Source organism: Camelus bactrianus, chromosome 12 (genome assembly GCF_048773025.1).
Source record: "Camelus bactrianus isolate YW-2024 breed Bactrian camel chromosome 12, ASM4877302v1, whole genome shotgun sequence".
Taxonomy (NCBI): Eukaryota; Metazoa; Chordata; class Mammalia; order Artiodactyla; family Camelidae; genus Camelus; species Camelus bactrianus.
Genome location: NC_133550.1, coordinates 66,658,155 through 66,677,386, shown reverse-complemented (window position 1 = coordinate 66,677,386; position 19,232 = coordinate 66,658,155). Strand labels below are relative to the sequence as shown.

The 19,232-nt window shown below is 53.1% G+C and overlaps 1 protein-coding gene across 3 annotated transcripts in view; it reads left to right on the top strand.

The window, feature by feature from the left end:
• The window catches only part of KIAA0930 (KIAA0930 ortholog), a 34,995-nt gene that overhangs the window by 385 nt on the left and 15,378 nt on the right, over positions 1–19,232 (top strand). Inside the window, exon 1 of one of the 3 annotated variants that reach the window (XM_074375699.1) lies at positions 213–312. The exons of 1 other annotated variant lie outside the window; for it this stretch is intronic. In XM_074375699.1, coding sequence (XP_074231800.1) covers positions 228–312 — 85 coding nt within the window. In that variant the 5' untranslated portion in view covers positions 213–227. Of the gene's footprint in view, positions 1–212; positions 313–403; positions 684–19,232 lie in introns of those variants that run through there. One more of the 3 variants, XM_010960167.3, reaches the window with a different exon arrangement.

Here is a 19,232-nt window from a genome sequence, read left to right as displayed (position 1 = left end):
AGCGGAGGCTGGACGCTTGGGGTGGGCGGGGCCAGAGCTGGCTGGGAGCGGGCTAGGGAGCCGGCTCCTTAAGTCAAAGCAAGGCTGCCCTGGGGCAGAGAGGGGCTGCCAGGGGGCGGGGTCTGGGTACAGGGGCGTGACCTGGAGAGTCTGGGTGGGGGTCTGGCGGGCCAGGGGCGGGGCCTGGAGGGCTGAGGTGTAGCATGGGGGCGGGAAAGGGGCGGGGCATGGACGGCCGGGGGCGGGGCGGGGCGGGGCCGGGCGGGGCAGGCGGTGGCCTGGAGGCGCGCGGGCGGCGTCGGCGACGCGGAGGTACGCTCGCCGCTTTGGGCTCGGCGGGCGGCAGCGGCGGCGACGCGCACAAAGGCGGATTGTGGCTTCACTGGTGCTCGCGGCGGGCGGCGCCGGGGCGGGGGCAGCGGGGCGCGCCGGGGGCCCCCGCGGGCGCGGCGCGGGCGATGAGCCGGGGCCCGGCATGGCCTCTGCGCGGCCGCCGGGCCGGGCCTCGGCGCCGGCGCCCGCGGGGCTCCGGGCCGGGCCGCCCGCCCTCCCCACCGCCGCCTCCGCCTCCCCCGAACCTGCAGGCGGCGCCGAGGCCGAGGAGCGCTCGCTGCAGCACATGCTGCGCGCCATAGCTGAGGAGCGCGGCCGCCTCAGCCTGCGCCGCGAGGTCTGCGGCCTCGGTGAGTGGGGTCGGCTGGGGGCGAGGCCGTGGCCGGGCCGGGGCCCCGCGTCGCCGGGGTATGCGCGCCTCCGCACGTCTGTCTCTGCGTGTGTCTCTGGGGCTCCCTGCGTGTCGCGTCGTCGTCCTCACGCCTCCAGGTCCCCGCGTCTGGATCTTTCCTGTGCCCCTGCGTCTCTGCCTCTGATTGTGGTTCCGAGACCGGTCCTGCACGCTCGCGTTCCTCTGTCTCTGTTGCCCAGGTCACTCGGTGTCTCCCTCTGTCCGTCCATCCGGGTGTCTGCCCCGTCTCTCTTCTTCCCCTCCGTGGCTCTGCCTGGCCTCCTTCTCCTCCAGGAAACCCTCCCCGGGGTCCTCAGTGCCGTTGCAGGGAGTGTGGGCGCTGGATTTGGGGAGACCCATAGCCCAACATGGCAGGGCCGGGGCTCCGTGGGCTCTGGGCAGACTTGCCTGTAAGACGCCTTGGCCACGATCTCCAGCTCGCCAGGAGGGCATGTCTCCGGCTTCCTGAAGCCTTTGTCTTTCCGCACCTCTCTGCACCCGCGGTTTGGCTTGTCCATTAGCTCTAACTGGGGACCTGTTGGACCTTGGCCCCCTGAACCCACCCAGCCCTGCTCCCACTGCCTCTCTGGGTGTGATTCTGCTCTAAGGAGGCCCGAAGTCCCAGATCTGCCTGTGGGGTGGGGTAGGGGTGCCTTGTATCATTTGAAGGAGCATGGAGCTGCAGGTGTGGGTGGGGTCTCTCAGCTTGGTTGAGTGTGAGGTAATGGCTACTGATGGATCGTGTTCAGACTGAAGCAGGTGGGGCCCCCCTCCCCTGTAGTGTCAGGTTTGCCATTTTCTCTCTGAAAAGACCCCTCCCTTCTTCATGTGAGAATGACTTCATACCACGTTGTCAGCCACCCGCCACCCAACCCTCATCCCAGTCTGGGCCAGGGATTTCTGAGGGGGCGACAGCATTTTGTGAAGGGAGAAAGGAATGCCAGCCTTAGAGATTCTACCAGCCCCGCTTCCACTCACCTTTGGGGAAACTGAATCCCAAAGAGCCAGCGTATCGCCCCTAAGGTCACAAGGTGTCCCACGCCCCCCTCAGCAGGCCACGCCCTGGAGGCTGGATGAGGAGAGGAAATATATTTGAACCCTCCTTTTTTGTCGGAGGCGGGCTTAGTATGACACTTCACCCTGCAGGTCTCAGCTCAACCTGCCCTGGAATGAAGCTTTCCTCATGGGTGAGGGTAGAATGTCTACAGAGTGGGGCTGGACGAGGACACAGTTTTCTCTGGTCTCTTCTGAAAAGGTGTCACTACTTAGTTTTGAGCAGGAATTGAAGGATCCTCATTAATCATTCAGGAAACATTCCTTGAGCACCGACTGTGTGCCAGGTGCATGCCTGCCTGGCAGGCCGTCCAACACCTGGCACAGAAGGTCTGAAATGGGAGGGATCTGAGGGACCATCTGCTCCAGGCGCCTCAGCCCTGTTTGCTCAGCAGCTCCTGGCACCCCTCCCCACTCCCCTGTCAGCACGTTCCTGCTGTCCTCTGAGCATCCTGCCCCGTTAGACGGACCCTGCCTGAGGAGCCTGCAGTGCCGTCCCCTGAGAACAATAGTAATTTGCTCTAGCACCTGGCCTTTACTGAGCTCGTACTGCGTGCCCAGTGCTTTATGCGGGCTCTGTCAGTTTGATACTGACTTTGCCAGATGGGAATATTATCTGCATTTCACCAAGGTGCAGCCTGAGGTTCAGAGAGGCAAGAAACTGCCCAGGGATGGCCAGCGAGGAGGTTGTACAGCTGGAATTGACCCTTAGTCAGTCTGACCCTAGAGTCTGTCCCCCTAGTTGGGCCCAGCCAGGCCTTGCTGCACCTTCTGCGTTGCATCTGGGCAGGAGGCCTGCCCCGTAGTGGGCCAAGAGCAGAGCCTAGTGGCTGCTCTGTTGCTGTGTCTCCCCTCCCAGCCTCCAGTCCTCCTTCACACACAGGGTCTCCCCATCTTACCACCCTCCAGCCCCCCAGAACTCAGTCCCTATAGTGCTCTCCTGCTCTGCGCTCTTATGCCCGCTGTTTTCTCCGCCTGGAAAGCCACCCCCTCCTCACCTGCCCTGCAGACACCTGCAGGTCTCCCTTCAGGCCTCAGTGCTCAGGCTGCACCTGGGAACCCTTCCTCAGCTCCTTGTCCTTCTGCCTGTGCTCTCTTTGTCCTGGCTGCATGTCCGCTGGATGGTCAGATGGCCGTGGCACTGTGGTGGTCTGTGTGGCTGTCTCCCTAGTTAGCCAGTGACTCCTTCTCCAGGGCATTGCCCAAGTCTGAGTCTTCTCCGTGCCCGGCATGGGGTGCGTGCAGGGCAGAGGCCCAGTGCACATTCAGCAAATGGACGAGAGAATTAATTTCTGGATGGGGAATTGAAGGGTGTGGATGGCCGAGGAGAATGGAATCTTAAACTCTTCGAAGGGCTCATGTGGCCCATCTGTTCCGTTTTCAGATGTTCAGAGAGGGGCAAGCTAAATAATGACTTCGTGCCTAGAGCAGAATTAGGTCAGGATGCTCGGCCCAGGCACCAGGTGAGAACCCACAGTGCCCTCCAGAGCATTTTTCCTCTTACATCCGGTGATCAGGTAGCCCTCTCATCTCCGCTTTGCAGCTGTGAAACCCTGTTACACTGATGAATTCATGTAAACCTCCCCAGATTTTTATTGGGGGGTTGGGTAATTAGGTTTATTTGTTTATTTAATGGAGGTGCTGGGGATTGAACCCAGGACCTTGTGCATTCTAGGCACACACTCTACTACGGAGCTATACTCTCTCCACCCACTAAACCTCCCAGATTTTTGTTTCTTAAAGCTTACGTTATTCAGAAGTGTGGCATGTTCTCTGAGATTGTTTTAAAGGTATAACAGAGCCTCTGGGAGAGACACTTGACCCTGGACAAGCTATTGTCACTTCTGAGTCACAGTGTCTGTCTCTGAGATGAAGTGACTGCTCCCCCCTGCCCCGCCATGGGGTTGGGTACTTGGCTGTCATGATGAAAGGTGCCTTGTAGATCCAAACCTGATTTTTTAAAAAAATGATTTATTTATCTAATTTGGCAGGGGGTAATTAGGTTTATTTATTTATTTATTATTATTTTTGACAGAGGTACTGGGCATTGAACCCAGGACCTTGTGTCTGCTAATCACACCTGATTTTTGAACCTTGTCTGTTGTGGCCGCTGCAGTAGAAGCGTTTTTTGAGCACTTGCTCCTTGCCAGGTGGAGAGATTGGTCTTGATCCCTGCTGTGTGGGAGGGCACAGCTGAGCAGGGGAGAGAGCCAGGTACACAGGTGACTTGGCTGAAGTATAAACCCTGCTGGAAGAAGCCAGGGTGTGGCCACTCTGAGCAGGATTTGGTGTTTTATCTAGAGGAAACCGCCTATGATTCCAGGTAACAGGTGAGCCAAGCTGGTGGCCGAGGTGGCTTGTGTGAGGCTCCAGAATCTGTGTTGTGGGGAGAATCAGCTGGTCCAGTGCCCAGGTGTTGTGTGATGGAGCATCTGGGCCAAAGGTGGAGGTAGCCTGACACTTCCTTCTGGGGCTTGGGCCTCCTGTTGGGCCCTGGCCGTGGGCCTGAGCGTGCCGTGTGGGCAGGCTCCTGGTCAGCAGGGCTGCAGGCCCCTGGGTCAGCCACGTGGACGTGCCCTGGGTGTGAGTCGTGGAGAGGTGCTGCAGGGGTCGTCTGGGCCCTGCCTAGGCCGAGCGTGCTAGAGCTGTTTGTGCCTGGGCTGTCACACCCTCTTAGGTGGCCTAGGGAGTTTTCTCCTTCTGGAGTGCTGTGGGACAAAAGGAGTGTGTTCCATTCACTATTTCCTTCTGTCCTCAAAATAATCCTATAAGGTAGGTACTATTAAACTCTTCTCTTTGTCCTGATGAGGAAACACAGGTTTAGAGGTGAGGTAACATGTGCCCAGTCACATGCCAGTCAGTAGCAGAATCTGTCTGAGCCCAAGCTCCTGGCAGAGGTGAAACCCCCACATCTGTCCTCAGGGGGCTTGAGGCCTGGCCGGCATAGGTGTGCACAGCAGCCTGGCCCAAAGTGGACTGAGGAAGGACCCGGGTCGAGGTGTGCGAGGTTCTGAAGGGGCACAGGGAAGGGAGCCACCAGGGCTGACCGGGGGTTCGTGCAGTGCCTGGCCTTTGAGAGGGGCTCAAAGTGGAGGAGCAGGGAGGCTAACGCAGCTTGAAGGGTAGCCGTGGGAGCTGACGCTGGGGCGGTGCCTGGCTGGGAATTTGGCACCTCTTTGACCTTCTATGCTGTGGTTGTTATAAAAGAGAGGAACATCTGGCCCAGGGCCCGCACGTGGAAGTTAGAATTGGATTGGCACTCTGAAGTTCAGGCTGCTTTGCAGTGGCTGGGGCCGCTTCCCTGGCTTCCCTGGCTTCCCTGGGGCCCGGGCCATCTGACCCTGAGGCAGACAGCTGGTTCTGGGCCAGTGCGGCAGGGAGGAAGTGCGGCCGTTTGGAGTGGTAGTGGTGCCTCTTTCGGTTCCTGCGCCTATTTTTAAGGTCTGTGGGTTCCGGCCTCTATCTGTTTCTGGGGCTGGAGCAGCCCCAGGAGGCTGCTGGTGTGGTCCTGTCCCAAGGCAGGGACTCTGCGTCCTTCCAGAGAACCCCGAGGACATTGGACTTCACACTTTAAGGAGGCCAAGGATCACAGCTTCAGGGATTCTCTGCAAAGCGAGAGGGCGATCAGCCGTCCTGGCGCCTCCCTCGGCCCTCTGCTCTGCCCCTGCCCTGAGGCTTCCTACAAGCTGTGCCCTGCTCTATGCCCTCCTGCGCGCTGGCTTCTTATCCACAGGCCGCCTTCTCTGGAAGGGCCGGGCCTTGAATACCAGCTAAGCCTTGAGGCTGCCGAAGAGGAGCCCCAACCGAGACACTTGTTTAAAAAACAGCCTCAAAAACCCAAAACAGATTTTTTCCAATTAAAAAATGTTACATGTACATTTTACAAACTGGAAAGTATAAGACAATGGAAAAAAAAATTACTCATAGTTCCAATGACCCAGAGACACACTATTAACTTTGCAAAGTCTTGCTTTTCAATCTTTTTAAAGCCCCTTTAAAGAATACTTGATATTCTACATGTAAACTTTCTTTTTTTAATCTTTAAATTAAAAAAAATTTTTAAACTTTTATTCATTTATTTGTTTTTATTGAAGTATAGTTAGTTTGCAATGTTGTGTCAATTTCTAGTGTACTGCGTAATGTTTGAGTCATACAGATACATACATATATTTGTTTTCATATTCTTTTTCACTACAGCTTAATACAAGATATTGAATATAGTTCCCTGTGCTGTACATAGGACTTTGTTGTTTATCTATTTTATATATAGTAGTTAGTATCTACAAATCTCAGACTCCTAATTTATCCCTTCCCACCCCCTACATGTAAAGTTTCTTAATCAAAATGCTTTCTTACTTAAAATTCCTAAAACATTTTCCATGTTGTTTAAATTCTAAACGTTATTTAACTGATTACAGGATACTTGAGTGGCTGTGTCATAATTTACTTATGTGGTCTTGTCTTCTGGGTAACTCAGCTTGGATCCAGTGTTTCACTATTATAAATAGCTTGCAACAAAACTCTTTATTTGGGCGAAGGTTTCTGCATCAGGCTGATTTTTTTAGGCTGGTCTGAGTCTCCCGTCCTGTCTGCCCTCCCTGGGATTCAGGCTTGCCTTCTGAGTAGGGGATGCAGGGACCCTTTGTTCTGTGGCTAAGGCTGTGGAGGCCTGGGAGCTGAGTGGGCACAGGCCAGGCCGGCGCCTCCCTTCCACTCCTCGTGACCCTGCTCACTGCCAGCTCAGGGCCACCCCTGACCACCCAGCCTTGGAGACCACAGACATCAGCCCCCGGGTCAGCGGAAGGCCAGGCCCACTCCACTGGGTGCAGTGTGAGCCCTGGGGGGAAAGCCCTGGATGTGACCAGCAGCCCTCGGGGCATCCTTGCTCTGATGTGCTGTGTGGCTTTGGGACAGATGTTCTTCTGGGAGCAGACCAGACTCTGGCTTCCTCTGCCCTCCTGGGGTCGGGGCTGCCCCGGCTGCTTGTTCCCAGTCTCCTGGTGTTGGCTTGGGCAACAGAATGTCCTCTGGAAGCAGCCTGTCCTGGGGGAGCGGGATGGACAAGAAAGATCCAGAATTCAACCAGCCTATCCCTACTTCTGTACAGACAGGTAGGTGAGGCTCAGAGAGGACCCTGACAGACCGGTCACCGGAGCAGGAATGCCTGGTGGGCCCTCCCTCCTGGGGCCCCTGTGCAGGTGAGGAGATCGAGGCCCGCTCACGGCAGGGCAGGGGGTACTTATTTTCTGTGTGCAGTGACCGGGCCTGGCGTGTGGAGTCAGAGAGGCCCAAGGAAGCCCCTCGGGGCCCAGTTGGCTGCAGTGGGAGCTGGGGTGTTGCTGGTGGACGTACAGACAGAGCGTCTGGGGGCGGAGGCGGGGGCCGCCCGGCTCTGGGAGGACCCTCCGCACAGCCTGGGCCATGCAGGACCAGCATCCGCTCACTTTAGGAGAGACCTCTTCCTTTTAAAAAAGGAGTCTTGTGTCTGACAGCATGCAGGACAAACACTGGTTAGCCTGAGTCTTTTAAAGGAGAAGTTTTTTTTTGCCTCCCTTGAAAGACCAGGGAATACTTGAGAAACGCCTGTTGGCAAAGTGAGAAGGGGAGGCCTTGACTTTCAGTCTCATAGAGGGAGGTGCTGTCACCGTCTCTTTCATGTAAAGATCCTTTGCTTTGGATGCGCTTTGAACCGAGTCTCTTGACGCTTGGGGCAGGCGGGAAAAACTGACGCGCGTGTGTTGCCGGGACAATTAGGAGAAAACCTAACATTTACGAAGTGCCCTGCTGTGCCCTCGGGGGTCCTCACTCAGTGCCGAGGGCGCAGGGTGGGTGTTGTCCCTGTTTATAGAGGGCATCGAGGCTCAGGGTGACGGGGACCTCGGGTGAGGCAGGCCTGGGCCTCTGCCTTCCAGATCTTCCTGAAACATTGCTCATGGGCACCGTTACAGCAACACCGCCCCTGAGACCCTGTGCCAGCTGATTTCTCACCTTCTCTGTGATTTCTGCCCCTCTCAGTGTCCATTTTTAGGTATTTGTGGTTTCCATTGTCTCCCTCTTGCAGGCCACGGTGACTGAGTACCTGCAGATGCAGAGCTGGATTGGGCCTGGTCCTGCCTCCCAGGGGCTGGGAGCTTCCCAGGGAGGCGGTAGTGGCAGGTGGGGTGAAGGTGACAGTTCACGCTGCCCCCATATCCTGCCCACACCCATCACAGACCAGCCCAGGCCCCCGCTGGGTCCCCAGCCCCCACTGCTGACCGCCCTCCGACTCCCATCTCCCCAGAAATGTGTCGCCAGTCCCTGCAGCTCAGCCTGACCGAGACTGGGCTAGGCAGAGCCCTCCCGCGTTCCCTCTCAGCACCCAGATGCCTGGACCACCAGCCAGGGCGAGGGTCAGCCCTCCCTCAGCGCCATCTCTGGCTGCGGCCGCGTTCTGTCCTGCTCGGAGCCCTCCCTCGTCCCCACACATGTCACCTCTGGGTGGGACTCCGCCAGCTACGGCGCCTGGTCCTCTGCCCCATGGCCGCCACTCCTGAGTGTGTCAGACCCTGCTGCTGATACCCTTAAAGACCTGCAAGTCAGAGTTCAGGGTCCTTTGTGACCTGCTCCTGCTGACAGCTAGGCCCCTGCCACGTGAGTCCTCCGGGGGCTCCCCCACACTTGGCCCCATCTGTCGGGGAGCCTCGCCTCTCAGTTCTCAGCCCTTTCCTGACCCCTTGATAGAGTTGGCTGCCCCCTCCCTTTGCTCTTAATGGCACCTGCACTGGTTTCTGTCCTCAGTCCTGTGACACTGTGCAGCCTCCTGTGTGACTTCCTTTCCCTCACCCCGCAGGCTGCTCCAGGGTTATCTGCACTGACTCTGCATCCCCTGTCCCGGCTCAGGGTGCGACTGATGGTGGAGCAAGGGAGGGGAAGGGGCCGTGGGGTAGCGTGGGTGATGGATCGATGGGGCGGTGTCTGTTGAGTGGAGAGCGTGATCACGGAGATGCGGAGTCCTTGAGGGGGGTGTTCCTCAGAGGCAGCAAGGAAGAGGGCAGAAAAGGCCGAGAAGTGAATTTTCCCTGAATATGTGCCGCCTGGGGGAGGTCACTGCTGCTCTCTGGGCCTCTGCTTTCCTGGCAGAGTAAGACTGATCACTGCTTTACCGCCACCGTCAGCGGAGGTCAGCCTCCAGACCTAGAGCATCGGAGTGTCAGGGAGGCTGCCTGTGACAGGTGACAGCCCTGGTCAAATCCGGGGGGGCCTGTGGAGTCACTGTGGGCGAGGCCCTTTCCCTCTCCAGCCCTCTCAGTTTCCTCTTAGGTCATCTGGGGACAGGAAGGTTGACCCGGACCACTGTTCACAGCCTGTGGTTCTGGGATGCGTGTTCACCAGTCCACCCCTTTTACTGCCTAAAACCAAGCCACTTGCGAAAGCAGGGCCAGTTACTCCGCACCTCAGGGAGGTCAGTGCCGCTTGTGTGCTTTGGTTTACGAACAACAGAAATGAAATAGGAAGAAGCGGAACTAGGAGGACTCACGTGCCTGCCCCCACCCCCAGAGATGGAAACCGGGGCCCCGTCCTCCCACCACCCAGAGCGGCAGCGTCATGCTCTGCGTGCAGGTCTGTCCTGACCCACGCTGTCTGTGGTGGCCGGTGCTGCCTTGGGTGATGCCCACGATTGCCCCTTGCCAGGGAGGAGGGGCCCTGGCTTCCAGATTCCTCCCATTGCAGGGAGGAGGGAGCTGCCTCATTAGATGTCGCTCAGCTCCTGGGAGTCCTCGTCCTGCTCCCACTCCTGGCAGTAAACCCCAAGGAGTCAGCCTGAGCTGGGTCAGGGATGAGGTCATCTTCAGCCAGCGCTCTGTGTCTGGGAGCCTCCCTGCACGTCCAGCAGGGCAGTTCTCTCACTGGAGCGGCCGCCCCCCGTTACTGTGGGCCCAGGATGGTGTCGCGCTGTTAGCGGCCCCGTGGGGAAGGGGTGTTACCCTGCTGGCAGATGAGGAGGATGAGACCCAGAGGTGAAGGCCCTGCTCAGGGCCCCACAGTAGTCAGTCTGGGTCTTGGACTCAGTTCTCCTGGACTCCAGGCTGTGGCCTGTCCAGTCTCACACTCAGACATCCATTTGTCCAGGGAGAGGCATTTGGTGCCTTTTTCCTGTGTGACTTGGCCCCAGGCTAGTGTATGAAGAACCCCGCCCTTTGGTTTTCCCAGAGAAGGACATCTTAGGAGAAGCGAGAATAAAGGAGGGAAGTGAAAGAGGAGGTAGGCCTGGGGGTGGGCATTCCTGGGGTGGAAGCAGCGTAGCAGAGGGCTGGGACTGAGAAGGGCCCTGAGACCCCTGAATGAGGGGATCTGAGTGAGAGGCCACCTGCAGGAGGGTTTGTCTGGTCTCAGGAGGGAGGGACTGTGCTAGGTGACCGAGGAGGTGAAACACCTTCAGGCTCAGCTGTCCACTGGCGTCTGCCTGCGGCCCAGGGGTTGCCCTTGAATCCTAGCTTCCTAGTGTGCCATCAGCTCTGCATCTTGGCACGTTGCAAGTGCTTTATAAACACCAGCCCGCACCCTGAGAGCCTGCAGGAGTGGGTGCTGGGCCCTGAGCAGGACAGTGGCCCCTCCCGCCTGGGCTCACGGTCGGGTGGGTTGGTCCAGCTGAGCCTGCCCCGTGGGTGAGAGGGCGCTCGTGCGGCCTGGGGTTCCTGGGTGTAGCAGCTGCCCTAGCCCAGTGTGGGAGCCGGTGGGCTGCCAGCGCCCCTCGCAGTGCTGGCGCAGGCTCTGGGAGTCTGCGACGTGCCTCGCGCTGCGTGCACGTTGCGGTGGAGGTGGGAGGAGGTGGTGTGCTGACGGGTCAGTGACCGAGGGCTCTCAAGCCCAGGTGGGAGGTGGGAGCTGGGGTGGACCGGTCATGGCTCCTGTCTGGGCTGGGACAACTGGTGTGGGTGTCCCCGGAAGATTGCTCCGGAGAATGACATCTCGTCCTGGGGGCCCGTTTATGTGTCAGAGCAAAGCAGTGAGTCGGAGTTGGAGTCAGGCCACGTTGTTGACGAGCTCCTAGGACATGGGAGTTTGAATGTAGAGCTGCTGTTCTGTCCTGGTAGCTGCCTAGCCGTCTGGGACAGTTAGTGGGGCCAAGTGGCCCGAGTCCTGTGACAATGGCTGCAGGGCTGTAGGGGTTTGCAGACATTGCTATTTTGGGGAAAGCAGAGGGTTGCTTTTGGGAACTGTGAGCGTGGGAACTGAAGCCCCTGCTGCATGACAGTGACCTTGAGGCCAGGGCCTGGGTTTGTTCCTCAGTGCACCCGGGGCCTCGGGCGATGCCTGGCACGGAGCAGGCTCAGACTGGGTGCTGACTGAACCCGACTGGGATTCCAGTCCCAGCTCCCACTACGATCTTGCTGGGTCACCTGGATGAGGGCCTCCTGGGTGTGACCTGAGGGCTGTGGAAGCACTTTAAGGATTTCACAACTTCCCGTATTATGAAAAGGGGCTGTGAAGTGGCTTTGGGCTGAGTTTCAGAGCTGCTGTGGTGTTCTCCGAGTGAACTCGTAGTTATCTGTTCAGTATTGGCCGACTCCCTGTTGTGGGCCCTACCCTGTGCTGGGGACCTGCTCACCGAGCCAGCAGGGTGCCTGTGGTGGGAGGGGACACTCAGATGGGTGGTTAGTGTGACAGGCCATAGCACAGAGCTAAGAGCTCCGCCTTGAAGGCAGCTCTGGGCTGTGGCCTGGCTCTGCCTCAGGCTGGCAGTGTGACTGGCGAGTCAGACCTTGAGCCTCAGTTTCCTCATCAGTTAAAGGAAGGTAGTAACTTTACCTCAGAGGATCGTTGTGAAGATCAAATAGGTAAAATGGCTCAGGTGGGCACTCAGAGTGGACGGGGTCAGGTGCTGGGTACAGGTAGGTCAGTGGGAGGTGCATGTTGGGGCAGGGTCATGGGGAATGGCCCCAGGGACTTGGCACAGGCCAGGTCAGGATGGTCCCGTGGTGCGGTCCAGGAAGACACTCCACAGTGAGGGAAGGGGTGGCCTGGTGACACGCAGCACGTTTGTCTGGGAAGAAAGGCGGGGGCCCGGGTATGGGGGACCACACCGCAGCCTTCAGGGGGCTGTCTGGTGGAAGAGGCTGGACTCATCCCCGAGGAAGACAGGGAACAGACAGGTGATGGCCCCCTTGGTGTGAGCACCTTGCATCACTGAAACCTGTGCTTCCTGGAGCAGAGGGCTGGCCTGGCCTGTGGGATTGCTCACACGGGACCCGTCTGACCAGTTCTTCTCCATCCAAGTGCCTCATCAGGGCAGCCCAGGGCCTCCCTGCTCAGCTTCTTTGTCTTTTGTGGCCTGAGGGGCACTGAGAGGCACGAGTTGATGAAAGGCCCATTGAGGGGCCACAGTGGCCTATTCATGCTGCCCTGGCTGCCTGGGGGCGGAAGCAGCCAAGGGCTGTCTTGGACTCTCCTCAAAGAGGCCAGTTGACCCCCTTGCTGCCTTTGGGAGGGGCCAGCCCTAAGAGAGGCCCTTGGACAGGCCGGTCACCCTACACTTGTCCCTTCTCCCCACAGCACAGGGCCTCCATCCCAAAGTCCTCAGGGGTCCCCAGTCCTCTGAGGATAAACACAAACCCCCAGCCCAGCCAGAAGGCCCCTTGAGGTTGCATCCTCCCTGGCTCTGGCTCCCATGTGGTGTCCTCACTGCTAGACCCCTTCCCTCTCCTGGCCTCACCAAGAGGGGCTCGACTCCCCCCCACCCCCCGCCACTGCCCCCTGCTCTGCCCACTTAACTTTTAGTTTTTATCCCTCAGGTGAAACTCCCCTCCCCAGGGACCTTCCCTGATTCCCCGACCAGGTCCAGCGCCTGCTGTGTGGGCTCAGGGGACACAGCCTGCATCCACACCAGCACCGAGCACCCAGCCTTGAACGGTGGCGCCCGGGAAATGTTTGCCCTACACTAAGCAAGATGTGGACGGGTGGGTTCAAGTACCAGCTCAGCCCGCTCTGCGACCTGGGCAGACAGTGTCCTCCCTGGGGAGTGAGCCCCCTTCCAGGAGGGCGAGCTGGAGGATGTGGGCGGTCAGCATGGTGCCCGGGCACGGGGGTCCTCAGTGTTCTTGAGGTGCATAATATGCCATAAATACACTACAGAATGTTTGAAAAACAGGAAAAAATTATAATTCCTCCACTCTTAATACTAACCACTAAGGGTTACTTCCTTTTGGTTTTTCTTCTTAGGCATTTTTTTTAAAAAAGCAATTTCCTTCATTCAAGCATTATGTACAATTTTGTGGCTTGTTTTTTGTTTTTTGGTTTTTCTTTTTAACTTTCTGTCATAAGCACTTTCCCAAGTAACTACCTTGTTATTAAAGATAGTTATTTTAAATAATAAATTAAAAATAATTTTGTAGGTGGGGAGGGTATAGCTCGATGGTAGAGCACATGCTTAGCATGCATGAAGTCCTGGGTTCAAACTCCAGTACCTCTATTAAAAAAATTAGAATTTGCTCGCTTTGGCAGCAGAAAAGAAAACAAAACAAAATTAAAATTAATGTATCTAATTACCTCCCCTCCAGCCCTCACCAAAGCAAAACAAAAAATACTTTTTGTTACTCTTTGAATAGTAAACATTGTCAGGGCACAAAATTCAAAAGCTCAGAGAAGACAAGGACCTACTGTAGCGCACAGGGAACTATATTCAATTTCTTATAATAAACTATAATGGAAAAGAATCTGAAAAAATATATATGTATGCATATGTATAACTGAACTGCTTTGCTGTACACCTGAAACATTGTAAATCAACTACACTTCAATAACGAATAAAAAAAAACCCAAAAAAGCCCCAAAAGATCTGAGAAGAGTCAGAGAGAGAAAGCTTCCATTCTTGTTTAAAAGCTACACGGTATCCCATTTTGTGAATGAATGATTCCTCATTTATTTAATTAAACTTTCATCTTGATGGGACCATTCCAGTACTTTGCCAGCAGTGCTCTAGGAGTTAGGTACATAATTTTGCTCGTGTGGGAGTAAGACTGCAGGAAAGGCCTTCCTGTGAGTGAAATGGTCAAAGGGATACGTGTTTGTGGTTTTATTGCCCAGTGTCTCTCCTTGCGGGTTTTATCAGTTTATTTTCCTGCTGCTGATAGGAAGCCCCCATTGCTCCACAGCCTCTTCAACCTGGAGTGTTGTCAAGTGTTTAGATTTTTGCAGATCTGACAGGTGGTTTTCATTTACGTTTCTCTAATTGTGTGACCCCGAGCATGTTGTCCTGTTTTAAAAGCTATTTATATCTCCTTTTGCTTTTCCATTCAGCTTCATTTTATTATGCATTGTATGGCACTTGTTTGTTAAGAAAAGTAACCTTCATTTAAGAGTTCCACTAATTTTTCCAGCGTGCTGTTTATTTTCCCTTTGTTTATGGTGTGTGGGGTTTTGCCTCCAGAAATTTTGCATGTAGTTTGATTTGTCATCATTTTCTTTGACAGCCTTTGTGTTCAACTTAGAAAGGCTCTTCTATCTCTGAGAGAATAAAGAAATTCACTCGTGGTTTATTTCATTTTCTTATGATTTTACTTTCGAATCAGAAGTTTTTACGTTCTTGGAATTGGTTCTGGCACGAGCAGGGGCCCAGCCTTTTTCTTTTTCCTCAGTTGACCAGTTGTCCCAAGACCAACTGGTGAACTGTCTTCATCCCGCTGATTTGCTGTGTGAGTCGTAATATAAACAAAATTTGGCGCATGTTTTCATTCTGTTTTTGTACTTTCTGTTCTGTTCCATTGATCTAATCGTGCACCGGTACCACCTTGCTTTCATTAATCACTTAGTTCATTTCATTTATTCATTTAATTAGCCAATATTTATTTTTTTTCCTATAGGCCAGACACTATTCTAGGAACTCAGTTTACAGCAGTGAACAAAACAATCAAAGAGGGAAAATTCTCATAGCTTCACGGAGCTGCCTTCCCCGTGGGGCCTCTGTTAAAACAGACGCCTTCTAGTAAGGCAGATGCTCACCCGCGGCTCCAGGCCAGCTCCAGCCCTCCGCCTGTTTTTCTGAATAAACTTTTATTGGAACACAGCCACACCCGTTCCTTTCTGTTTTGCTGTGGGTGATTCTGTAGTTGAGACAGGACTATACGGTCTGCAGAGCTTAGCTGTTTTCTTTCTGGACCTTAACAGAAAAAGTTTGCTGGCTCCTGTACTGGGGAAAGACTGAACGCAAACAAAATAACTAGGTAAAATGTATATGAAGCTACGTGGTGACAGGTGCCTTGGAGAACAATAAAGCAGGAAGCGGATGGGGACTATTGCGGTGGGATTTACGATTTCAAAAAGGGTGGTTTGGGAAGGCGTCCCTGAGAAGGTGGTGTCTAAGTAAAGAGCCAGGGGGAGGGAAGGAAGGAAGCTTCATGGAGGATTATGAGCTGGGAAGTGACAGGAACTGATTTAAGCCTAGGGGCCAGTTAGGAAGCTGGGACAGTAATACAGGCAGGAGATGGTTGGTGGCTTGGCCCTGGGTGGAAGAGTGGTTTGTGAGAAGTGGTTGGATTCCGGGTACATTTAAAGATAGAATCAATGAAACAATGCAGAGATGAAGTCAGAGAGTTCTGCAGAAAAGCAAAAACAAAAAACAATGGAAGAATTTAACAAGTCTGTAAATTAACACACCTGTCCAAGTAAGAGAGGGCTGAAAAGTTTCTGTCGGAGTCAGCTTCTAGTGAGACAGCAGCAAGAGGTGATGTGGGGTCAAGGGAGGTTTTTTGGTTTGTTTTTTTAAGGAGTTGAATGATTCTTGAATATTGTGTTTTTTTAGGGTTCTTTCAGTTACAAGTGAAACCAATCCATGGTAGCTTAGACAAAAAGAGAAATCTATTGGCTAACAATCTGTAGAAGAGTTGAAAATTCAAGCCTCCAGGAGACTAGGGATGACCAGTACTAAGGGTTTGTGGCCCCCACTCTCCCCAGCTTTGTCCTCCCATCTTTCTGGCTGGTTTTCTCTCCTGCAAGTCGACCTTCCCCACGTGGCAGGGTGGAGGCATCCAACAGCCTGGGTTATACACCTGCAGCACTGAAGGGTGATGGGTAGTTTGGGTTGATGGTGACACGAGATTTAGCTTTCTAGTATGTTTCACTATCTGGTAGGAATCACATACTCACGTCACTTTTTCTGAATTTCCTGCTGTTCTTATTTTAAAACATTCTCTCGCATTTTCTGTTGGGTCATGTAAATTAATAGATCAAATCAGGTAGAATTGCTCCCTCTATGATTTCAATATTCTTAGCTAAGAACGCGGTAAACCTTTTCAGTTGTTCGAGTCTTTTTCTTTTTAGCTCTAAACAGAATATCCCCAATCCCCCCGTTGTATCTTCTAACCGGGAGTGTTGACTTAGGTTGAAGCTGTTGGTTTCTGGATGTACTGGTCATTTTTGTACCCAGATACCTTATGACTCCTATTGTTTGAATAACTTTTTAATAGATTTCTTTGTGTTTTCCACATCAGGTATAATATTATCTTGCAAGTGCTGTTAATTTTACCTTACCATCACAATTTCTTTTATTCTTAATATCGTCATTGTCTAACCACAGTGTCAGCATGGCCACACCTTGCTTTATTGCACTTTGCAGATTTTCTTCTCCTCTTTCTTTTTTTTTCTTAAACAAATTGAAGGTTTATGTCAACCCTGCCTCAAGCTAGTCTGTTGGCACCATTTTCCCAATAGTGTTTGCTCACTGGGTCTCTATGTCACATTTTGGTAACTCTCGGAGTATTTCAAGCTTTTTCATTATTGTTGTTTGTGATGGTGATCTGCGATCCGTGATCTTTGATGTCTCTATTGCAAAAAGATTATGACTTGAAGGCTCAGATGATAGCATTTTTTAGAAATAAAGGATTTTTAAATTAAGGTTTTTTTTTTTTTTTTAAGACATAATGCTATTGTGCATTTGATAGACTCCAGTATAGTATAAATATAACTTTTAAATGCACTAGGAACCAAAAAATTTGTGCGGCTTGCTTTATTGTGATATTCGCTTTATTGCAGTGGTCTGGAGCCAAACTCACAGTGTCTCCAAGGTGTGCCTATAGTAATGGATTGTGGTGATACTTATTTTGTTTTTAACTTTTTCTAGTTGAGATGCATCTCATGATTAAGGAAATATCTGTTTATTCCTATTTTTTGGAGAATTTTTTTAAAAATCAAGAATGGGTATGGAATTTTGTCAAATGCTCTCACAGCGTCTGTTGAGATAATATGTTATTTCTTATTTAAACTATGAATATACAGTGAATATATGAGTAGATTTCCTAATATTGGACCATTCTTGTATTTCTGAATTAAATCCTTCTTGGTCATGGCATATGCTTTTAATGGACTGCTGGATTCTTTTAAATATTGTCTTTAAGATTTTTATGTTATATCCATGAATGAGATTAGCCTGTAATTTTCTGTAAGTGTGTGTGTGCGTGTGTGTTGTTTTTGGAGTCAGTGCTATCCCTCCTTGTTAAAAAGTTTCTTAGGTTCTAAAAATGTGCAGGTAGCATTGGAGCTGTCTGTTTCTTGAAGACCTGGTAGCGTCCTCTCAGAAACATCTCTCGGCCTACTACTCCAAAGTAGTAGTAGCTTTTTTGGGGATTAGCTCTTGGACAGTTTACTATAATACATGACCTTTTTTTTTTTTTTTATTTAACGACCATCATTTTTAATGGCTGTAAGCTGTTTTAAGTAGGATGTTACCATAGCTTGCTTAGCCTATGTGGTCTAATGGTTTAGAAAAGGATTGGGGTGGGTTTCAAGGAATACCCCTGAAATCCAATTCATGACTGTTCTAAAGGCCTGGTTAATGGGAAATGACTCCAAGTTATCCATAGTCACAACAGTAGCGGTCTTCATCCACTGAATGTTTGGGAAGTGCCAGGTGCTGTCATGAACACCCGGGATTGTCTCATCTCTGTGGAGACTGAAAGAGGGAGTTCCTGGGGGCTCATGTGTAGCGAGAAGGTTTGGAAGCCTGAGTTGATGTCTTGGCTGCTTACCAGGTGACCCTTCAGTCTGCTCATTTATAAAGCGGCTGGAAGACTCCGGGCCCTGCACGTGCCCTCGTGGGGGACCTTTTGAAGGATATGAGCTCTCTGTTTTGAGGGGCTGGTTCTGAGCCCCAGAGACTGTCGAGCCTCTGGATCCCCAAGTTTCAGTTGCCTTATCTTTAAACTGAAGACTGAGGTTTTAAACCAAACTGAGGGTATCCCCACCTCATCAGGTTGCCGTGAGGATCTGAAGAGGTAACAGGTGAAAGGGCTTTATACTTTATAAACTGTAGAGTGCAGGGCAGATGTGAGCCATCACTGCTGCTCTTCATCCCTCAGTGAGTGCTGTTAGCTGTTGGTAATGTTATGTCACCCATCTGGGGTCATGCAGAATGAACTAGGGAATCTCAGCTGGGCGTGGGGCATGGGTTCCAGGCCTCATGCAGCTGCACGCCCTCCCCACACAGCCCCGCAGCACTGGTCTGTAAAGGGCTTCCCTAGTTATGCAGTTCGGAGACAGTGACTGAGGAAGGCAGGTCGGTCTGTCGAGGCAGGGGAGGCAGCTGGATCCCCCTCAGCCCATTTGGAGCTGGCAGATAACCAGTTTTTCTGATACAGCCCATCCTCACTATTCATGGATTCTGTATTTTCGAATTTGCCTACTCACTGCAATTTATCTGAACCCCCAAATCAGTACCTTTGTTGCTTTTGTGGTGAGTTGCAGACACGCGCAGAGTGGTGGGAAACACAGAGTCACACACATGCCCGGCTGAGGTCGGACAAGGCGACGCCCCGTCTCCTTGTTTCAGCTCCTCCCTTTCGCGGTCTGTTTAGTGCCATGTGCTTGCACTCTTGTGCTTTTCGTTAGTGACTTTCGCTGTGTGAAGTGGCCCCAAGCGTACAGTGCTGTCTACGCCCAGCACGAGAAGCCTGTGATGGGCCTTATGGGGAAATATGTGTTAAATAGGCTTCGTTCAGGCACCTAGTGCTGGTGGCCCATTAATGTTGCTGACCCGATATACGTTAAATAAGGTGTCATTAAACAGAAACACATGGGACTAAGTTATATATTGACTGGTTGACAGAAATGTAACCAGGAACTTGCAAGAACCCAACCCCGTATTCCCTAGGAGCAGTAGTAGCTCAGGATTTGCTAAATCAGTGTTTTTGGCTGCTTCACAGAACAGAACTACCTGAGTCACGAGAACAGACTGATCACTGCTGTTGCTCTAGGGCCCAGCCCCGCAGGGAAGGCAAGCCGCGGGCCCGGAGCTGTCCGTGGTGCTGCCGCAGTGAGCGGACGGGCATCTGGGGACTGCATCTCTCTCCTAAGTCTGTCCCTGGATTCAAGGGCCCGGAAACCCGCTGCCGCAGTGGCCAGATGGCAGGGAGACAGACACGGAGAGAGTCCTGGAGATCAGGGAGCTCGCTTTTGGAGTGGCAGCTCCCAGGGCTTATGACCCAGG